This window comes from Barbatula barbatula (genome assembly GCF_947034865.1).
Source record: "Barbatula barbatula genome assembly, chromosome: 22".
Classification (NCBI taxonomy): Eukaryota; Metazoa; Chordata; class Actinopteri; order Cypriniformes; family Nemacheilidae; genus Barbatula; species Barbatula barbatula.
In genome coordinates, this window is record NC_136785.1 from 8204669 (window position 1) to 8226153 (window position 21485).

Below are 21485 nucleotides of genomic sequence, written 5' to 3' on the forward strand. Positions count from 1 at the left end.
CAAAATGTCTATTTTTCTTTCTGTATTGCATGCATAAACATGTTGAACTGGAGCAAACAATTGTCAAAATATACAAACGTATAAAAATACTTTACTTGGGGTAAGGTCTTTTGTCCTGTTCCTATGACGTAATTCTTCACCGTCCCAGCTGAGAGCGCGGCTGGTTTTGTTGTCATGGTAACGCTCATCAAGCAGCATGGCGGAGGAGAAACTTTCATTTGAGCAAGCGTTCACATTCAACCTGCTGTCGAATAAAACGTTTACGTGTCAGCAAGACCCAAATATAACAAGACTCCTGATGAAATGGTAAGAATGTTCCCGTTCTAAATAAGTAACACTGTAAGGCAGCGTGTTTTCTCGAACATCTATGTAGTTGGGCTGAAAAAAAGTCTGTTGACATTATGATAATATGTGGCGCTGTACATTTATCCATGCTCACACACTAAGCACCCTTTAAACGCCAACTCGAATAGGCAGGATTATTTATTTTTGTCATTGTGACATTTTTAAATATTATTCACCACTTATATATTTACGTGCATATAGTGTTTACACAAATTATTATAATATTCATGAAATCAATATCGTCAAAGTTTTTAGTGTTTCAAGGTTTGGTATTGTAGAATCAAAGCTGGTCTAGCATCGCCGTCTTTAAACTAATAACAGAAGTTTCTTCCAAAATATTATTACAATAGTTTTACTGTATATTTTATTAAATAATAATACGTAAATATACTTTTTTCATTTAGTTGATTAGAGATTATAGTTAAATAGAGATTTTGGTTCAATATGTTTGTCAACTGCAAATTGCCTTTTAGGTCTATGTTGGGTCGCTTAACCACCCAGGCATTTAACTTTGACCAACCCTTCCAGCCTTATATGTGGAACGAATTTGCCTGTGTAAGTATTTGCTCATTATATTTGAGCATTTGTGTGTCATAAACATGCCAACCCATGCCAATGTTTATTTACAGAATTTCTTTCAAGATCCTTGTGTAAAGTACAATTTGAAGGTACTTGATAACTCTGGATCATGGACACAGCTGGGTATGATAAATTATATAGAATGATAAAGGATGAGTGCTTTAACCTTAAATTGTGAATTGGTATTTAATTACAATACAAGTTTTTTTCTCCTTTCATAAAAACTAATAATGGCTTTTCACTCATTCACAGGTAGAGACATCACACATGTAAACGCTGAAGTTGTTCCCTGTACAAAAGTGTCAGTGGAAATGTTTGATCCAATTCACTCGAATGATATTGTGCACCCCTCTGGACACATTGTCAAATGTTACCATGAAATACACCCCAACTTTGATGAGTTACGAATGGTATGGACCTTTAAAAACTTTACGACCATAGAGGCTCTCAGGCATTGGTGCAACAATGAGCTGTGTTGTTTTCTCTGTTTGCTTTTTGGCAGATTTTGCTTGAAGAGGATTCTGACAATTATTATAAAATCAGTCCAGATGATCGTCAGGAATTTCTTTTCAGAGTGTTCAAGCATATGGTCTTAGGAGGTGAACTTTGCCAATATGAGGATGTTATTCACCCTTACATTGACACAGCTAAAATAATATACAAAGATATGGTCAGGTAAGGATTTTAGATAGGCCTACATTTATATCTCATATTCAGAATTTTTAAATTGCAACATATGTCCCTTTATGGCAGAAAACTTTATTGACAAACATCTGTTTGATACGTCTTCAGTGTTCAGAAGGACCCTGGCACAAAAGAGATCGGTGTGGTCTCAATGGTCTTGAAGGTTTCTGCTTCTGTATGTAGCCTTACTCATTTGTTGCATGCTCTTTTAACAATACTGACTAAAATGATGTTGTGATTATGCTTTTTATACCCGTATGACTTTCTAACATGAAACACGACAACATTTTTTTAAATTGAAACAAAAAATAAGATTACGCAGAACGTTAGGGACTTAACAGCTCCAGACATTATTTACTGTCAATTGCAACTTTTCACTTTCACAGTGAACTTTCACTTGCATCTTTGCAACCATAAATATAGATCAAATGAGCCTTTCCAAACTAAACAGAGTGACATATTTTCCCCACTGCCACAGTTGCCACATCACATAACTACATAAAATCTCCAATCATGAAATAGTAACAGCAATGCAGATTAATTTTTTTTATTTGTTTTTGTTTATTAGGATATGGCTGGATTGTGCTACCCATCTGCAGTAGAAAATGAGCAGACATTTGCTTACCTCTGTATTGATCCATTCAAGAGGCATGTGTATGTCTTATACCATTCGTTTGGTATAGGGGATTTTTTTGAGAAACACTGAAAAACACAGAGATATAAAACATTTATATGGAGTTTGTGAGAAGAACTTTAATGGAAGTTGTTTTTGTTACTATATTGGCAAAGTTGTTCTTGTTAATTATACATGGTTGTTCTAAAACATGTTTTTTTTTCATTTTGTTTATAAATTACACTAATAGCCTATGTGATGAAATTCTCAAATCTTTCTTTCTTTATATTTGTAATTATGTGTTTTAACCGTCCTTTTAGTAAAGGTTAAGAGCCAAAAGTGCAATTACGTGTGTGTTTTTAAAGATATTGATGATACGTTTAAAGACTGGCTTGCGTCACTTCCATTATCCTTTTAGATCTTCATTAATTTATAAAGTAGTTTAAATAATTAAATATGCTGTCCTTTAAATATTTTTATAACACCTGTATCACAACTGGTAGTTTAATTAAGTTAAGTAACAACTTGCCTCTACCGTAAAATACATTTCCCCGGGTATTTTACACCTGAACTTTTATAACGCGTGACTCTTGTAAGCATACCATCAAATCTTTCCCTATTTAGTCATTTATGAGCCTAACGTCTAGTAATTTATGAGCCTAAAAACAAAGTATGCTGCGTTCCACACTCCGGATTTAGGATATTTTCCACCTCAACCTAGAAATTATGGAACTGCGCCCTTTTAATGTTACCAAATACTTATATATATATATGTGTGTGTACGGACGTTATTTCCGGTTTGGAGTTGGACGCAGCTGCCCTTAGCACAACGTAGTCGTTCTTTCCTTTCTAGATCCATTTTACACAAACGATTAACAACCAGAAAAGGGAGAAAATTAGCAGTAATTGTTTCTAGTTCTGTGGTAACAGTCTTAGCCTAGGATCAAAATAAAAGGATCAGATAAAATTTGTGGGCGGGGTTTTTAAACACCGAAAAGTCCCTTTTCGAACTAGTCATTCTGTATTAGTTCCTTCAGAATTTACTTTATTCTCTGAAACTCAGTGTTTGCGGCAAAGGTAAGAAAACGAACAACTATTGAGCACAAATAACTCGTGGAAGTGTTTTATACGTATTTTAGTGTTAGAACTGTTTATGATCATGGGACATGAATTATTTGAACAACCGTTTTTGTGACGTTCATTTTTTATGTGTTAACTATGCAGATTATTGTACAATGTAATATAAATGATTTAACCTTAAACGGAATTGATCTGTATCTCGTTTATTCTCTGGCTACGAACTTCTTTAAATCACTACAAAGTATAGAAAAGTTACAGCGTGTCATTTGTTTGTTGATTTTGTGAAAATTTAAGTAGCCTACAAGAACAAATTTGAAAATCAAGGCCAATATCAAATATTGAAATCATAGTAAAACTAATGTTTAAAGCCTGGGTTTCACAGACAGGTCATCTAGACCATTTTATAAAATATAGCAATATATCATTAATTTTATGCAATCAAACTTAAGAAAAATAAGACCACCAACCAAAACAATTGATGTTCCAGCATTTATAACTAAATATGTTTGTGGTTAAATTAAAATTCTAAGTTAAAGATTTTAAGTCTTTATTTGGGGGGACCGTCTACAATACAAAGGGTGCAGTGTTTGGGAAATGTGTTTTGGAAACTTTACATTTTGGATTTAAAGTTGTAAAACAGGTATTCCTAGTGAAAAGTTCGGTCGTTGTGATTGACAGCCAGTTGTATAGAAATGTAATCAGATTCCCAGATGAGATTATGTATTGATGTGTCATATAAAATCTTGTAATGTAATGTAGTGGCACCTAAATGTCTACTCATTGCATTCATTTACATTTATTCATTTGGCAGACGCTTTTATCCAAAGCGATTTACAAGTAGTTTTTTTACAGTGGCACATTACTGCAGAGCAATCAGGGGTATTGCTCAATGGCACTTCAGTCATGACCTGCTGGCACTGAGACTTGAACCAGTAACATTCGATCACAAGCCCAACGCTCTCATTCGTATAACACTGGTTTGCATCTTAATTCAGATTTCAGTTTTAAACGATGTCTTCAAAATTATATAGATAATAACCGTTTACTTTAAAATATAGTTAATAATACATTTGTCAAATATATTATCAGGACACGTTTGAGCAACGGTCGTGACGCAATATCCGCTGTTTAACTGACGCAGAAGAAAGGACTTTTGCTGGCGCTGCCCATGAGCAAATTCCTTTTTAGTAATGGTGACGGTGAGTCATTCTTTTTAAACACTTCATTGACGGTAAAACATGTTCGTGACAAGTGTGATTTGTGGTTGTTGTTTTATGTCATCGAGCAGAATAGTCGCTGTTGTCTTTTCAGCAAAGGCTCACGCGCAGATAAAATGGCAGCGTCATGGAAAAAGTCCGTCTTATTTCGTTGTCGTGTTTCCGATCACGACACGGGTTTTCACCTCATCCTACACCATGGGGTCAAAATATTCCAGACAGTTGCGTTTCGTTTCTGATATACGAATTAGTCATTGAATTCAAACATCAGAGGAGGGCGTCATGCAAGCAGGAAACGCCTCAAAAAACCCAGTTCAAGAGAAATCGGAAGTTATTTGATCACATAATCATGAAGACATCAATTAACACGATTGACGGATTGAAAATGCATTACTACTCCGCAAACATATGTGTCAAATATTTTTCGTATCTAATAACGTTAAATGTGACGTAATCGCATACACTTTGTCCTTAACAGCTATGAAGTGATCAGATATAATCTGTATGTGTTCAGTTTATCTACACAAGTATTGAAAACACGTAAAACATTGAAATGCCTTCATTTGCCAGGTGTGATATATTGATTGGTTGGTTGAGGGAAAGGGGTGTATGTTTGCCAAACAGGAAGTAACCATTCAGTACTGTACAACCATTTCCTTATCCATATTTAGCTCTGCACATTATTTTACCCTATGGTTGGACTTATATAATATTTCAACCACGCTCACCTGTGGCTTTAAGTGGCTTTGGATAAAATTATCCGCCAAATGCATAAATGTAAATATTTGTTTTCTTTTCTTTATTTACAGATTAATGCATCATAGAGGAAGGAAGCACATACTCATTACATTAACCTATTTTCTACATAGTTTATTTTTAAACATTTAATAAGATTATCTATTCTGTCATGGCAGAGTAGACTCACCATGGGATGTCCAGCAGAGAGAAAGGTTTTATAGGACGCACCCTGTGATCACGTTTTTTTTTTAAGTTTCTTGTAAAGTTGATTTTGAAGTCTACAGTTGAATTTTATAATGTGTTTTTGTCTGTGTAGTCGAGGTGTTTTACATAGTGATCCAGGCTGAGCTGCGATCATGAGATCTTGTTAGTGGTGTATTGTTTTATTAGGTATTGTGTAACCTATTAAGAAATCAACCTCGGTAGGACTGTCCAGTCATGTGAGGAGCATGAATCCATCACTCGGGATTTTTGGTCAGGGGTCACCGCTTATGTAATATGGTTTTCTTTCTGTTTAAATATTTTTTGCTTAAATCTTACGTCATTTTATGCCCTCACACGGGGTGTAACAATAAAACCTTTCTCTCTGCTGGACATCCTTTTCTCTCTTAATCCAAATGGAAATTCTACAAAATAGTTCTTTCCTTCGGGGATTGTGTCGTAACAGCGGCCCCGCAGATCTACAGTATGATAACTCTTCTGAACTCTTTCGTATATCTACGTACGCTAAATTCCCCGCCACCGCACCGGTGACCGAAAGGAGTCTTGCACGTGCCGGATTTTATTACACTGGAGTTGGCGATCGTGTCCAGTGTTTTCGATGCAACATGACTGCTGACAACTGGCAGGCAGGTGACTGCCCTGCTGAAAAACACAAACAGCTGTCTCCCAACTGCAGCTTCATTCAAAGTTTACCTGCTACCGCAAACCTACTGTCTTCTTCCCATTCCGCCTTCTCCCCGCTCCGCAATGTCGCTGTCCTACAGCTGTCAGCCCCTGTGACGGCTGGAGCATCAACCACGGCCGCTTCTGGTTCAGGCCAGACAGAGGACCAGGTGTGTTACTTAAACATGGGATTAAGCAACCTGACCCCTTCCAGTCCCATTACGTCTCGTGGAGTGGAGGACATGTCTCACCAACGACCTCCAGCTTGTCACAATCCCGGCATGCGTCGGGAACAGGAACGACTCGATACCTTTCAGAATTGGACTCTTGCTACCATAACTCCAGCTGAACTGGCCAAAGCTGGTTTTTACTACCTTGGCCAAGGCGATAGGGTGGCTTGCTTCAGTTGTGGAGGACAGCTTAGCAACTGGGAATCAGGAGATAGGGCAGTGTCTGAGCACCAGAGGCATTACCCAAACTGCCGCTTCGTTCGAGGTGATCGTGCAGAAAACGTACCGTTATCTATTGGCGGCCTTTCCAATGTATCCAATTCAGCAATGCAACAGTGTGAGGAAAGATTACTGACATTTGTCAACTGGCCCTCTAGAATACCAGTACGACCGGACCAGTTGGCTAAAGCTGGCTTTTACTATGTTGGTGAGTGCTATGATTGTGTTATTTAGTAAATCATGTGTGACTTGTGATGAGTCCAATGTGCTATTAATACTCATGTCCTCATCTTTTTTTGTTTATCCATAGGTCGCAATGATGATGTAAAATGCTTTTGTTGCGACGGTGGACTTCGATGCTGGGAGTCTGGTGACGATCCGTGGGTTGAACATGCGAAGTGGTTTCCGAGGTAGATAACTAAACAAATATAAAGTTGTCAGTGTTATTTCTCTTATCATGGTATTATTTGTATATTAAATATGTTTTTACTATAGATGTGAATACCTTCTGCAAGAAAAGGGCCAAGAATTTGTTCATCAGATTCAAGCTAGATTTCCAAGACTTTTTGAACAAGTATGTGAAAACATCAGTGTCATTTGTTAGGTTTTGATACAATGTAAAGGATATCATACCTAGTTTACACTTTTTCTTTACAGCTTTTGACAAATGGAGATAGTAACTCAAGGGAATTTGTTGATCCTCCTGGTAAGGTTTAAGTACTTGTAACATTATTCGTTTTTGGCCAACAACATGTAATTGTCCTACCTGTGTATGTTGTTAGCTGACCGGTTTTAACAAATATTGCGTTTTCTCTCAAACCTTCAGTTGTACATTTGGGACCAGGAGACGACCGCTCAGAAGATGCAGTGATGATGAACAATCCTGTTGTGAAGTCTGCTTTAGAGATGGGTTTTGAACGTGGCCTGGTTAAACAAACTGTCCAGAGCAAAATTCTCACAAGTGGAGAGAATTATAAAACTGTTCAGGAACTGGTATCTGATTTATTAAGTGCAGAAGATGAGAAGAGAGAGGAGGAGAGAGAGCTCCTCGCAGAGGAAATGGCTTCAGGTATATTATTCAGAGATTGCATCTCATGACCCAAGAGTTTAACGCCTTTCAATCTCACACTTCTGCTTCCTTGTGTTTTTTACAGATGGTTTCACTTTCCTTAAGAAACATCACGCTGCCTTGACACAGCGTCTTAAAAGCGTACAGAGCTTAATGGATCATCTTCTCGAGGAAAATGTTATTTCACAGAAAGAGTATGATATTATACGTAACTGCACTTCAGTCAAGCAGCAAACAGGGCAGCTCATCGATTTAGTTTTGTCAAAAGGAAACGCAGCAGCTGAGGTTTTCCGCAACTGGATCAAAAAGAATGACGTGTACCTGCTGAGAGAACTGATGGGTATGTGATGATTTATGAGACTCATGTAGCGTCTGTACATTTTGAATGTTTCATGTTGTTAGTCTGTGTCAGTGTGAAAACATTTGTATCCAAGGCCAGTAGATAGGAACACATGCAAAACAAGGTGATGCTCTTGAAATAATTTAAAGAGATCCTGAATGAACAGGGAGAAGTCCACAACAAACAAACCACAACATAATATTGACAACCGATTTTTATTTTTTGTTCTTACTGCAATTTCAGCCCAGACAAATGAAGCTGTATCACCGAGTCAAGATCTTTCAGGTATATTCAAACATAAGAAAAGGTTTTGTTTTAATTTAGCCCCTTTTTTAACACTAGCCATCACACTAAGGGAATCAGATAGATCCCACTCAGAAGAGAGAGTTGTTGTAAAGTTATTTACACTGTCATTCATTTTCACAGACTTGCCCATGGAGGAACAACTGAGACGACTACAAGAAGAGCGCACATGCAAAGTGTGTATGGATAAGGAGGTCAACATCGTCTTTATTCCCTGTGGGCACTTGGTGGTGTGTAAAGAGTGTGCTCCTTCATTACGCAAGTGCCCAATATGTAGAGGATTGGTCAAAGGCACCGTCCGTACCTTCCTTTCATAGTATGAAAAGTTGGTTACCAAAATAAAACTTTTATTGGTAAAATCTGTAGTCTTATATCTTTTTAATTCATTAAACATCTTTAAACAAAATGTATTGGAAATATAATCACAATTCCGCAATTTGCACAAGTTACACATGATAAAAACATTGATCATATTTTTCATATAAAATATTTTACTAATGTATACAATACATCTGTACATTTCGCACTTCATTGAATGTAAACATGAATATCATAATTAGATGTCCAAGTCCTGTAGGTTACCCCAGCTTGGTCCTACTTTGACTTTTGCTCTTAGCTTTACATGTAATTTAACAACACGTTCCATCTCCAGCTTCACAATTTGTGCAACCTGTAAAAGAACAAAATAAATCATCAAATGTGCTATGCTCTTTACCATAATGTATATTCAAAAAGCCATATCACCCAAGTTACCTGGATGATATCCTCTTCTGCTACCTCGTAGATAAGTTCGTCATGTAGCTGAAGTATAAAGTATCCTCCACGAGGAGATCTAAACTGATTTCTGTGTCGACCACCTTCAAATAAAAAAGTATATAAAACATTTACATAGTACATAAGGTACACATAAATACAGTAACTCCATGTAATGTAAGTTCATCACACCTGATCTGATTGAAGGGTGCTGATGCGATGTGGACTCTCCAGGAAAAGCTTCTTCCAGTCTGCGCTGAATGTTGTTCGTTGCCAATTTGACAATGTCAGCAGCAGAACCCTGTACTGTTGTGTTCACTGCCTGTCGCTCTGCCTGAAAGTGCAAATTACAAAAGACTTGAGTTTGTTTTATTACAAGAAATATACTGAGAATACTAATGAACAGCATATGTTCTCACATGAGACTTGATGTACATATTTGGGTCCTTTATTCCTGGCAAGAAACGTTTTCTGCCAAGTAATGTCTTAACATAACCGTTTGTCCCACACTTCTTCACAGTTTCACGAAGAAAGTTCTGTATGCCTTGTGGAAAAGCAAATGGGGTGTTATCACCACAGCCTTTTGTGACCTGAAAGAAACTCTTTATTTTGTAATTTACCAGTGTATCTGGATTTAAACGTCTCGATGTAACAAGCAGCATCATTCTCCTCAATGCCCATCTGCTCTCCAAGTGACTTTGACCCCATGCCATAGATTATTCCATAACAAATCTGATGACGTAAGCAACTAATTAAAATCCAAATAATACTGGAGAGTAATAAACACCCTCAAACCACAAACCAAAATACAGTATATATATATATATATAAATGACCTGTTTGGCCTGTTGTCTCATATTGTCATCAACTGCAGCTGGGTCCACCATTTTCCACTCTGCCGCTATGCTTTTAAAAACATCTGCACCACTGTTGAGCACCTGGAGGAGACGCTTATCTCTGGACAGATGAGCTAAGATGCGAAGCTCCAGCTGTGAGTAGTCAGCAGCCAGAATAAGCCCACCTAAGAAACAGACAATGTGGCATACAAGCAAATAGATAGCCCTTTAATAATGTCCAAAAGCATAAAAAAATATGATTTTATTTTTGACAAATCAAAAAGTTTCATACCTGTAAAAGGAACAAAAGCATGCCTCATGCTAACAGAAAATGCCAATCCTTTGTCTGGTGATGTGTCTGGCATTTTTAAAAGGGGCACCAACTGCCGATTAATCTTTGATCTTTTAGCCCTGAATTAAAAAACAACAAATACTTTACAAATAATAAACAATAAGTAATCGTATAGAAACAAAATACCATGAGACTATACCATGTCTTGCTTGCACCACACTGTGAGGGTTGACTTTCTTCAATAAGAGTTGGCATCTGAATTTCAAAGTCTTTTGGAACGTTCTGAATATTTGGTTCAGTGAAGCTCACCCGCCCTGTGTGAGACAATAAACTAATTCAAATCCACAGTTCAACTTTTCCCAGCATTCTTTCAAGGTTAGTTCTTTATGCTCCACACCTGTGGCGCTGTGCGACTGTGAGATTGGATGTATTCTGTCCATCTTCAGCTGTGAGTTCCACTTCTTCTCTCTTTGCAAGGGGAAAACCACTTTAGTCAAAGCATTGGTGATTCTTCTCCACTCAAGGATAACCCCTGGTAACCGATGCAATGGTTTAAGCTTCTCAAGAACGTCCTGAACACATATATTTTTAGTATATTTAAAAAGCATATAGCACAAAGTTTTAACAACTGAATATGACTGTGATACATGCCTTGGTTGTGCTAAACTGTTTAGAAAGTTTAATCCTAGCTCCTGCTCTCCTACTGTATCCCAGGGTCTTCTTGTTCTTCAGGCCATTTACATCTCCATTTGGAGGCAGCTTCAACTCAAGAAACAGTATCTACGACAGTTGAAATGTAATGGAATATTGAACCGTTCAATAGCTTCAGTGAAACCGTTCAGCCAGATAGGGGAAAAGCACAGTTACCTCAGCGATATCTTCTGGATTGGTCAATGAAAAGCTGTGTCCTGCCAGCTGATAGGCTTGTGCTTCAAGGGCACTAAGCTTGGCCTGCATCACATGTTTCTGGGCCTCACATTCAGCAATACTAAACCCAATTCCATTCAGCTCCAACAAAGCCAGACAGTATTGGGTGGGCATCTCAACCATCTTGAACACATCTACACATTCATTAAAAATGAGACAACATCAAATACTTTCCATCAAGTAAATTTATATACAGTATAGGTCAATTTATTAGGCTACGGTGATGCTTTTTACCTAAGAAACCATCTTTTTCTAGAAGAACGTTGAGCTGTGTCATGACCTTAAAGGCCAGAACAGACTCAATAGCAGCTCTGTATCGTCCAGTATGACTGGCATCTCCATAGATTCCTAAACTCTGTACACCCTGGCCGGGACTGATCCCGTCTAACATTGGGAGATCCTCAGGAGCAAAGCTGGTCACCATGTTGTGGAGGGTTCGCTCCTTGGAGCTTGAATCCAGAAGCCAACATGCAATCTATATATCAAGAATACATCATTTATATTTGTAGGAATACATTCAGCTATGATAGAATTTGTGATTATCTGTCCGACCTTTGGGTCTTCAAATGTGCCACTCATAGTGAGCTGACAGGCCAGGAGAAGTGTCTTGTACAGCTGAATGAAGTCATAAGTCACCATCACTCTGTCCGCATCTGAGAGCGAAGCTGTTTTCAAGCAACATTGAATTTGCTTCAATCTCTCTTCAACCGTCAGATTGTCATCAAGCGGTGGTGGAGCTAAGCTGGCACTTAAATCTGTTTGGGAAAAGAAGTGTTGTGATAGTTCACCCAAAAATTGTAGTTCTGTCATCATTTACTCACCCTCTTGTCATTTAAACCTGTATGACTTTCTTCTGCAGAACACAAAAGAAGATATTTTGTTGTTAACCGCCACCTATTCACTTGCATTGGTTTTGTGTCCTTACAGTAGAAGTGAATGGGTGCCGGCGCTGTTCTGTTGCCAATTTTCTTCAAAATATGCAGAAGAAATTAAGTCATTCTGGTTTGAAATGACAAGAGGATAAGCAAACGATGGTGGAATTTTGGGTAAACTCTCCATTTAAATGATAAGTTATGTTTGTTGGTAATATAAAAAAATTAAAGAATTTTTACATAAGTTGTCTATAATTTTACAGTACCTGTGTTTGACAGCTCCTGTTGTAGACATACAAAATATGCATCTTTTGCACCCCAGCATATTGAAAGGCCAATAACAACAAGATCATCAGATCCTTTAAAAATAAAACCATCTTTTCGCTTGTTCCTCATTGGTGTAGCCGCTTCAGTACCTTTAAACATAATATAAAACATTTCGAAAATTGCATTTTGTAATATATATTAAAGTTCACCCCAAAATGAAAATGATGTCATCATCTTTTTCTCACCCTCGTCATTTCAAACATGTATGACTTTCTTTTTTCTGCAGAATACAAAAGAAGATATTTTGAAGAATTTTGGTGGCAAAAAATGTCGGTGCCCATTTATCAACGATATTTAATTACCAACATTTTTCACAATATCTTCTTTTGTGTTCTGCAGTAATGAAATCATAAAGGTTTGACATGACAAGAGGGTGAGTAAATAATGAAATAATTTTACATTTTAGGTGAACTATCTCTTTAAGAAACAAGTGCATGTTAAAATAAAATATTTAAAAGTCTTACACTTTTTGAATTTTCCACCTATAATGTTCTCAGGTTGCACAACATTGCTGTCTATCTTCTCACAAGCAACAGCAAGTGAAAATCTGTCTTTTGTTTTCCACTCCTTAATGAATGTTTGAAAAAGGCGTTCATCACTTGCCACATCAATGATGGAGAATGATTCAGGGCTGCAGGGGTTAGAAGCAGTGAGAGATTGATTCTCATCCACCATAGATGCGTCCAAGTCTAATGCTGAGTTTGTCTTCAAACCTGCATGATAATCTTTCTGTCTGTTTAGATTTATTTCACACCGTTGTTTCATTTTGCTGTTAAGTGGTGACTGTAAAGCTGAGGTGGTCATTTTTACTTTGGGTGTAACTGGTTCAGACACAGGTGTGGGAGGAATGAGGTCATTGGGATTCGGGGATTTTGATTGGACTATCCCTCCAGCTTGCGCCTCAAGAACAGAAACAACATCAGACTCCACTAAATTTGAATTTGCCTTGCCTGGAGCTTCTGCTGAAGATGAAAACTGATCAGACCATTTATCGAAAATGTCTTGCATCCCTGGACTGAAATGAAATGAGAAACCCTTTAAAGGACGTCTTTCAGGTTTCATTTCTGAACAAGTCTCATTGCTGTGTGACACAGGGATGACATCATTATAACTGGGTTTCTTGGTTTCACCAGGGTTCAACCCTGGTCCATCACATGCCTTGACAACACTGTTAAGTTTATCGAGGTAGTGCTCTCCAATTAGTAAAGAATCTCCCCATTCTGAAAGGTTGAAAGATGATTCACCCCATTGTTTTGCTTCTTGATCTTCTGTTGGTACGGCATCTCTCCTATCACGGTTAGGTTCCGAAGTGGGGCCGTTCGAATTTGCATGTACTGGATCTCCTTTATTCTTTCTGTCTGACGCTGCCTCCTCCATGGCATCCAAGATGGAGTTGTCATAGAGGCTGTCAAACAGAAAGCTGCTGCTCCGGTTGGGGCTGTTGTCAGTAACAGGATCAGATGACTCATGATTTTCAGATGTTTTGTTTACGCATGATTCTTCTTCAGAAACTTGATTACTATAATTTAAAATATTCTCCAATTGGCTATCAGTGAGGGAGATGTTATATTTGGGTTTGGCTTCAGTTGGTGAGAGACTGTTACGTTGGTTTGGTTGATTCTGATAAGGTGACAAACCTTCATCCGGATTGATTTGTTCTTTTTCTGTGGACTTTTTTGAATTTCCGTTTACCTGGATGATTTTCATCTGATTTGGTAAACAAACACGATTTTCTTGTTTGTTTCTTTGTGAAAAATCATCCACTTGGAGCAACATTTTCTCAGTCTGTGTATCAAGCTGAAAGCTGTCATTAAACTCTTCCAGCACATTTGCGTACAGGTCCGGCGAGCAAAGCTTCTCAGAATTACACGCTGTATCATTTGCGTCTTTGTTGCTGAATTTTCGGTAACGACCAACCACTTCCTGCAGACCACTTTCAGTTTTAGTTTTGTGATGACTTTCATTTAAATGTTTTGTTTTCGATGTACTTTTTTCCCCATTATCTGAGGTCAGTCCAGTTTTTAAATGTGGTGCCTCCCCTTCCTGCAGGGGAGCACACGAGTGAGTTTTTAACTCATTATCTTGGTTCAGTTCAGCATGGGAAGCCTGGGATTTTTTCTTGTATTTATCTATCCTACAGTCAGTTTCAGTTTTCTTATCATCATCTGTTGTACTTGGTTTACTATCATTTACAATCATAACGGATGTTTTAGCTTCAGTGAGTTCTGCTTTGTCATCCAGCCTTCTGCGTTTTGAGAGTGGAGAGATACCGGCAACTTTAACACTAGAATTGGGTCTGAAATTGTTTCGAATTGTTTTTGATGAATCTGATGCTTGCACTGGTGTCTGGTCACAGTGAAAGCTCTTGTCTTTTGCATCTAAGGATTTAAGAACTTTGTGTAATGCACTTGATGGCCGTTCACAATTCTTTGCAGACTGACACTGGTGTACAGCATGTTCTGAGACAAGGTCAATTTGCATCGGCTTCTCTGAATTTGCAGTGAACTCTTGTCTTGAAGAAGAACTGGATTCAGCACTTTTATTAATGAACTTCTTTTCTGCTGCGGTCTCTTCCAATTTCATTCCCTCATCATTTTGCTTCTGTTCACATTTTGAGCTTGACACAGACTGTACAGATTTCATGCTGGATGTTTCCTCAAGTGAACTGGAATCAGGCTGGGCATTTGTAGAGGAGGACGCAGGGTTCCATTCAACCCCAAGTAGAGCCAAATCGTGCTGGAGGAGCAGTCTGGCCTCAGCTACGATCTGTTGAGCAGCTTCTCTTTCAGTCAAAGGCTTCTTTCCACTGACCCAGATACAACGCATGCTCTTGCGTTCCTGAGCTTCCACCTCGCTCTCATCCACTGCCTGTCTGGAGCTGCAAAGACCCAAACAATGAAGAGTTTGATTATGTTGTATTATGCAAGACTCAAAAAAATCTATTTATGCAAAAAAACATATAATGATAAACATTTTGTAAAAGTAGAACAGGGTTGCCTGTTTTATTGCCTTTTGAAAGGAACAGCCTTTCGTAGGGCCTTTTCCACCTCTGTAACATCAGCCCTCGCTACTTCTGCCACAGTGATGAACCCTGAGCTGTAGAGTATACGTGCTCTCTGGGCGTTCAGTAAAGAAATACGAACCAGGTCACACAACTCTCTCTGGACTCCAAAACTGAGACGACTCTGGAACTGGGACAAAAGCAGCTCCAGGTTGTGCCATCCAAGCCGATTACAGAAGACTGTAACCATACCTGCCAGATGCCATTTTTTGTAAAATAGATGAAAGATAATTTACTATACACAAATCTTACACTGGATATATTTTATAGTGATAAATCTTACTTTTACATACTGTATTTTCTACAGCAATTTGTTTGTTTCCCAACAACAAAGTAAGAATTTCCTTAGTACACCTGACATTAAAAATCTTGACTCTTCGCTCTTTAGTTTTAATATACAGTATTATTGAATTGGTTTGCATTTTAATCAAATAATTTTGTCCAATAAATACATAGAGTTGTAGTGATTTTTCCATTTTGTCCAATACCCCTCATAAATGTAAAGGTTTAATGCCCCCCTGGACATCACATTTGGTATAGTTTACCTGCATATGTTGAGGCAGACTGTTGTAGTGACTGAAGCTGTCCACGGCTACAGCCGTACTTCTTTGCGACAGCTCCGAGGGGTTCTTCCTTGACCAGGTCAAAGAGCACCAAGGTTGTGAAAAATCTGCGAGACAGATATTAAGCATCATCATTATCCTTCCGAATTGCAAAAACTCATTTGACAAAACTTTCTGAATTCAGAAAATACACATTACCGTTTGTGAATAGCCATCTGTCTTTGTTGCTTCTCTGTTTTAGCAATTAGTTTTCCACTAACAGAGCGAGCTAAAAATCCTTCTTGGATGCCCACCATCTCAGCAACTCTCCTCATCGCAGAGGGTAGCTGCTCCCACAGACAGAAGAACTGGTACCAGTCAATCGTCGTCCAGTCCACATACACAGGTGTTATCTTTTAAATAAATCCCATGCAAAACTTTGTTATCAACACATTATTTTAAGCAAATAACCTATGCTACTTCTGATAAACACAATGGGTTTTTTCACCTGATATAGTATATGAAGATCGTTTTCCAAAACAAATCCTTTCATTGCTCTTTGTAGGTCAGCGAAAATCCCCAAGGCCTCTGGGGGTGATAAAGATGAAGACAGGGTTGCAGAACCCAGATGTGTGGGGCAATATCTCTCCGCTGTGTAATAGAACATTGAAACACTGTCAAAATCTATTGCACAAAAGTATTTCATTAATGTTTCTAGTTTCTTTTTACCATCTCCCTCCTTCTCTATATGGATAAACTCATTGTCCATCAGCCACTCTATGCAGGTCTCAATAGCCCCCTTGTTTTGACCTTCTGATTCAGCTGCTTCCTGATTGGCCGGTTCAGGTGCTATGCTGGCTGCCAGAAGAGTGCAGGAAGCGTACATTCTCACATCCTGTGGTGAACTAGCGACTCCTCCAACAATAATCTTTAATGTAAGATTGACAAAACAAAGCAATCTGTACTAGCCTATCATCTCCACATATCACCATTATCAGAAAACTATGGGTGTCCTACCTCCAAGATGGCCCTGAGCATGCTGGTAGTGACGCCTCCACCCTCCCGCTTCAACAGGCAGCTGCTGATAGGTTTGAGCATGCCCTGAATGAGGCTCAACCCCTTCGCACGCTCTGCCTCTTTACAGACCAGCACACTCTCACCTGAGACATTACATTATATCATTGATAACTATGTGCTACATTGACCACATTGATCTTTATAAAACATCTTCTCAATGTAAAGCAACAGATATTTTGAATTCGAAACTTTAAGCACTTACCCAAGGTGTCTATGCCTTTACGACCTGCCCGTCCCACCATCTGCTTGTAAGTCAGTATATCCAACAAATGACCGTTAAAAACAGGAGTCCTGATAATCACACGTCGTGCTGGCAGATTTACACCTGAGGACAAGGTGGAGGTGGCAGCTAGCACTCTGATGTAACCTTGACGAAAAGCACCTTCTAGAATATCCCGCTCATCAAATGTCAGACCTGAAACAAGAGGGTTATTAAAGCAATCTAAATAAAATGTACACGACTCTAATAGCAATGATAGTGTGTGTTGAATATCATCGCAAAAGTACCTGCATGATGGAAGGCCACTCCCCAGGGAACAGTCCGCTGAAGGACTTGATCCAAGCCAGCAGGAGTTCGCTTCAGCTGAGCGACCACATCCTGGAGCCCTTCCTGATTGAAAGAAATACTTTGCACACCAGAGCCTGATTGTATCTCTTTAAAATAAAATGTTAGAACACATTAGAACTTATTTCAGGTCTATAATTCTTTTGACTCCACGCATGTTGATATCGGATTATAAACCTTTTTGATGAAGATTGTAAAACTCCCTGGCGATGCTATCCGCCAGCTTCTCACACCAGTTCTTTGAAGGACAGAAAAGAAGTGCAGAGTGTCTATCCTGCACAGTCTCAAAGCAGAGGCTCACGATGTGATCATCATCTCCCTATGGAAAAAACATCTGACTATTCAAAAATATATTGTTGTAATTTTTGTAAGAGATCATTAAATACTGTGAGCAAACTCTGACCTTAACAGGAAGAGCTGGGGTGAACTGCCTGACCAAGTTCAGCGAGCCATCATAGACATTTGTGCCAATCTTGACCCACTCCATTAGCGGGACAGGTCGATAGTTTGTACTATACAGCTCTGCATTCAACCATCGGGCAAGAAAGTCCAAGTTTGGCAATGTGGCACTCATACCAATAATCTGCACACCTGCAGTAGTACTTTGACCAGAGCACCTTAAAACAAAATAATGTTTATCTTACTGATTATTTTTGACAACGATTATTGAAATAATGTTGGCTTAAACATCCCATTATAACATACCTTAATGCATTTTTCTGCGCAATGTATTGGATTTTAGTCAGCAAAAGTTCTAACAGGTATCCACGACCAGAGTCACCCAGCATGTGCAGCTCATCGACCACAACGATTCCTGTGATTTTTATAAGCGTTCAGTTTTACAAGAGTGCAATAACTTGCAAAAACCTAAGAAATAAATCAGGGTTTATTGTACCGAGGAGATTCAATTTGTCTTCTTCAATGAGTCTGTTGATGAGTCCATTAGCTTTCTCAATTGTACACACGGCGACATCCAAAGCCGAGAAACCACCAGCAGCTGAGGTGTTACCCATATACCCCTCCACTCTGACCCCTGCTTCCTGAAATACATTCTGGGTGGCAAGGCCAAGGTATGTATAATATTAACAAAAACTCATAAAGTTCATCCGAAAATTACAACACATTATGAATGATATAATGTAACTGACAGTGATTCATCCAATGTGAACAAACCTGTAGATAAAACATCTTCTCTCTCGCCACAGATACGAAAGGAAGAATGAACATGGCCTTCTGTCTTGTCTCCAGAACTCTCTTTAAAATTAACAACTCTGAAACTAATGTTTTGCCAGCACTGGTTGGGGCTGAAAAGATAGAGAAAACTTGTTTTTTTCTCATATAACCAGAATTAATTTATAATGCAATCCCCCATATAAATTTATAAATTAGTGCTGTCAAATCTATTATAACCACGATTAATCAATTCCAAAACAAAAGTTTGTGTTTATATAATATGTGTTTGTGTGTGTATATATGTTTATATATATATATATATATATATATATATATATATATATATATATATACATATATATATATATACACCTACATATACACACACACGCATAGGTGTAATATTCATATTTATAGATAATGTAAGTTACATTTTATTATTAATGAATATATATATATTCATTAATAATAAAATGTAGGTAAATATTTGTTATACATACAAATGTATGTGTGTGCATTTACATATACATATGTTGTTCCAAGCATCTGCTAAATGACTAAATGTAAATGTAAAGATATACTTATACAGTCCTCACACATATTATATAAACACAAATATTTATTTTTGAATTGATTCATCGCAATTAATCAATTTGACAGCCCTATTATAAACATAAATACATAAATATAAATGAACAAATAATAATAAATATATATCTACATATATGCTTGATGTTAACAAGAGAAACAGATTTATTACCAGAATATACCAGATTTCGACCTTCCAACACTTTGCCCAGGGTCAGACACTCCGCCTGCCACTCAAACATTCTCTGAACGCCCAGACTCTGGTACTTCTCCAGAACAGGCTTAGGAAGACCCCAGCTGGAGAGCAGAAGCTTGTCCAACTGATCAGCAGGACGGCCCATATGGATGCTTTGTCCTGTTAAGGGTATCAAATTGACAAAAATGAATACACTATGGAAGTTATAGTATGACTATTAGTATTGTGTCTTACATATTAAACTTCACACATTGCAAATAATATTAAAAACATCTATCCAGTATCCCATCCTACCTGCATCAGGTAGGGTAGCGTCACTGAGGACGCTGAGATCCAGGCCTGGTGGAGGTGTGAGCACGGAGACTGACAGATTTTTAAGAGCTCTCTTCTGCTGCTGTAAGAAGGATCGTTCTTTAGCAGCAGCCATATGCGTTGGACTAAACAAAATGTAATCCTTAGAATTAGTAAGCGAACCATCAGGGCTGGTATCTTTACTGAACTTTAACTGTCTCCGGTCATTTGCTCCTTTAAACGTTTTCTTCATTGAGTTTAAGATCTTCTGAGGTGAACAATATTTTGTGTGCCCCAATTCACGCTCGTGTACCTGCCCCCTTTCTGTGTTCTTAGTTTCACTGAACAATAGCCTTTGAGCTAAATCCCTCCAGTCTCTCTCTTTTTTCGCTTGTGTTCTAGTTCTTCTGCGTTCTGATGGAGTTGAGGGGCTGAGATTTTCTGTACTTTGCACTTCTTGTTCAGAACAGTTTTCTGGTATTTCTGAAAAATGAGAATGTTTCTTGAGTAATTGAGACTCTTCCTGAACCACAGATGCAGAACTTTGCGGAATGTTTTCATTTTGCTTGTCGTCTGGAGCCAGCTCATTTAAGGCTTGTAAAAGTTCCTCATCCATGGCCAGAGTTGCATCTCCTGGCATCCATTGCTTGTTCTGGTTTTGCTTTGGGAAGAAGTAATACATTTCGCATTTAGTATGCAAAAATCCACTGCTATCATATTACATATACATACAAACAAAAAACATACTTTTGTCTCATTGCGCCTTTTTTCAGATACTTCTGTTGCAGAGGAACATGCTTGATGCAGGCGTGTTGACTGCCCTTGTGGTTTCTCATCTGGAGGAACTATGCTGAACAAACAAAAACAAAAATATAGCTTATTCATATTTTTTCTCATGTAATGATAGCCAACAGGATGTTCAAATGTACTGTCTATCACCCTAAAATTATGCATTAAGTTAATAGCCTTGCAGATACTGCTGAACGGCAATAATTGAATTGGTGTGTTCTTCCTATATCCATTCTGTATTGACAAAGTTATTAGAGACAGATGAGAAGAGTTTAAAGTTATGTAGTAAGAATAGCATCTAATGTTCCATGTACCAAGTTTGTAAACACGTGATCATGGAAACGTACACAATCAGAAAGCACAACAGTTTCATATGACTCTTACCTCTTCTTTACAATCCGATGTTGTCCCAAATACATTTTCCTTGTGGACGTAGTCATGGGATTCACAAATATATATGTAAATGATTCTAGTAGTGTCTTTGTAGAAAAGCTTAAAAATGTTTGCTAAAAGTAACAGTTTTGCTGCTACCTGTCGTCTTTCCACATACACAAACTCATATTCGTGGATTATAAATATATAATAAAACGCTAACAAAAACAAAATTGGGATTTGTTATCAAGCTGACATAATTCAAAATAAAGATATTTAGACAAACACACTACACCACGCTTGTTATTCGAGTGATAATCCATTTGTCCAGTTCGAGCTTTGTTTGTGTAAAGTTGAATGTTTAAAAAACAAAATGTAAGAAACAAAATCAAAGTGCCCGCGGAGTTTCTACACAAATGTCCGACTGGAAAACAGAGACAGTACTAATAGTTCCACCAGTTACATTAAAAAAATAAAATCTATATTCTTTGAATTTTATAAACAAATACTTTCAGAGTAACA

At 38.0% G+C, this 21485-nt stretch overlaps 3 protein-coding genes across 4 annotated transcripts; 2 read left to right on the top strand and 1 right to left on the bottom strand.

Annotated features, from left to right (window-relative positions):
* Nucleotides 1–147: 147 nt before the first annotated feature.
* Nucleotides 148–3298, top strand: cfap300 (cilia and flagella associated protein 300). The gene is made up of 7 exons (XM_079486160.1): nucleotides 148–306; nucleotides 819–900; nucleotides 975–1047; nucleotides 1177–1334; nucleotides 1427–1599; nucleotides 1717–1783; nucleotides 2177–3298. The coding sequence occupies exons 1-7, from the start codon at nucleotides 197–199 to the stop codon at nucleotides 2312–2314; spliced, it is 801 nt and encodes a 266-aa protein (XP_079342286.1). The 5' UTR covers nucleotides 148–196; the 3' UTR covers nucleotides 2315–3298.
* Nucleotides 3185–8657, top strand: birc2 (baculoviral IAP repeat containing 2). Of its 2 annotated transcripts, XM_079486158.1 has the most exons (10): nucleotides 4255–4278; nucleotides 4391–4500; nucleotides 5328–6798; nucleotides 6901–7000; nucleotides 7086–7164; nucleotides 7248–7296; nucleotides 7417–7659; nucleotides 7745–7999; nucleotides 8243–8284; nucleotides 8426–8657. In XM_079486158.1, the coding sequence occupies exons 3-10, from the start codon at nucleotides 5874–5876 to the stop codon at nucleotides 8617–8619; spliced, it is 1887 nt and encodes a 628-aa protein (XP_079342284.1). In that variant the 5' UTR covers nucleotides 4255–4278; nucleotides 4391–4500; nucleotides 5328–5873; the 3' UTR covers nucleotides 8620–8657. The 2 variants fall into 2 exon arrangements, with proteins under 2 accessions (XP_079342285.1, XP_079342284.1); XM_079486159.1 differs by lacking the exons at nucleotides 4255–4278; nucleotides 4391–4500 and adding an exon at nucleotides 3185–3298.
* On the bottom strand, nucleotides 8635–21389 carry polq (polymerase (DNA directed), theta). The gene is made up of 32 exons (XM_079486157.1): nucleotides 20976–21389; nucleotides 20550–20652; nucleotides 19806–20463; nucleotides 19488–19670; nucleotides 18728–18858; nucleotides 18450–18606; nucleotides 18260–18368; nucleotides 17958–18171; nucleotides 17732–17873; nucleotides 17497–17643; nucleotides 17192–17404; nucleotides 16930–17072; nucleotides 16642–16840; nucleotides 16421–16563; nucleotides 16132–16325; nucleotides 15916–16040; nucleotides 15319–15562; nucleotides 12774–15187; nucleotides 12249–12389; nucleotides 11663–11865; nucleotides 11345–11585; nucleotides 11051–11244; nucleotides 10835–10963; nucleotides 10581–10755; nucleotides 10383–10497; nucleotides 10184–10302; nucleotides 9892–10076; nucleotides 9676–9787; nucleotides 9475–9599; nucleotides 9248–9389; nucleotides 9056–9159; nucleotides 8635–8972 (listed from the first exon to the last, which is right to left on the bottom strand). Exons 1-32 carry the CDS (start codon nucleotides 21029–21031, stop codon nucleotides 8859–8861), a joined length of 7674 nt encoding a protein of 2557 aa, XP_079342283.1. The 5' UTR covers nucleotides 21032–21389; the 3' UTR covers nucleotides 8635–8858.
* Nucleotides 21390–21485: the final 96 nt, after the last annotated feature.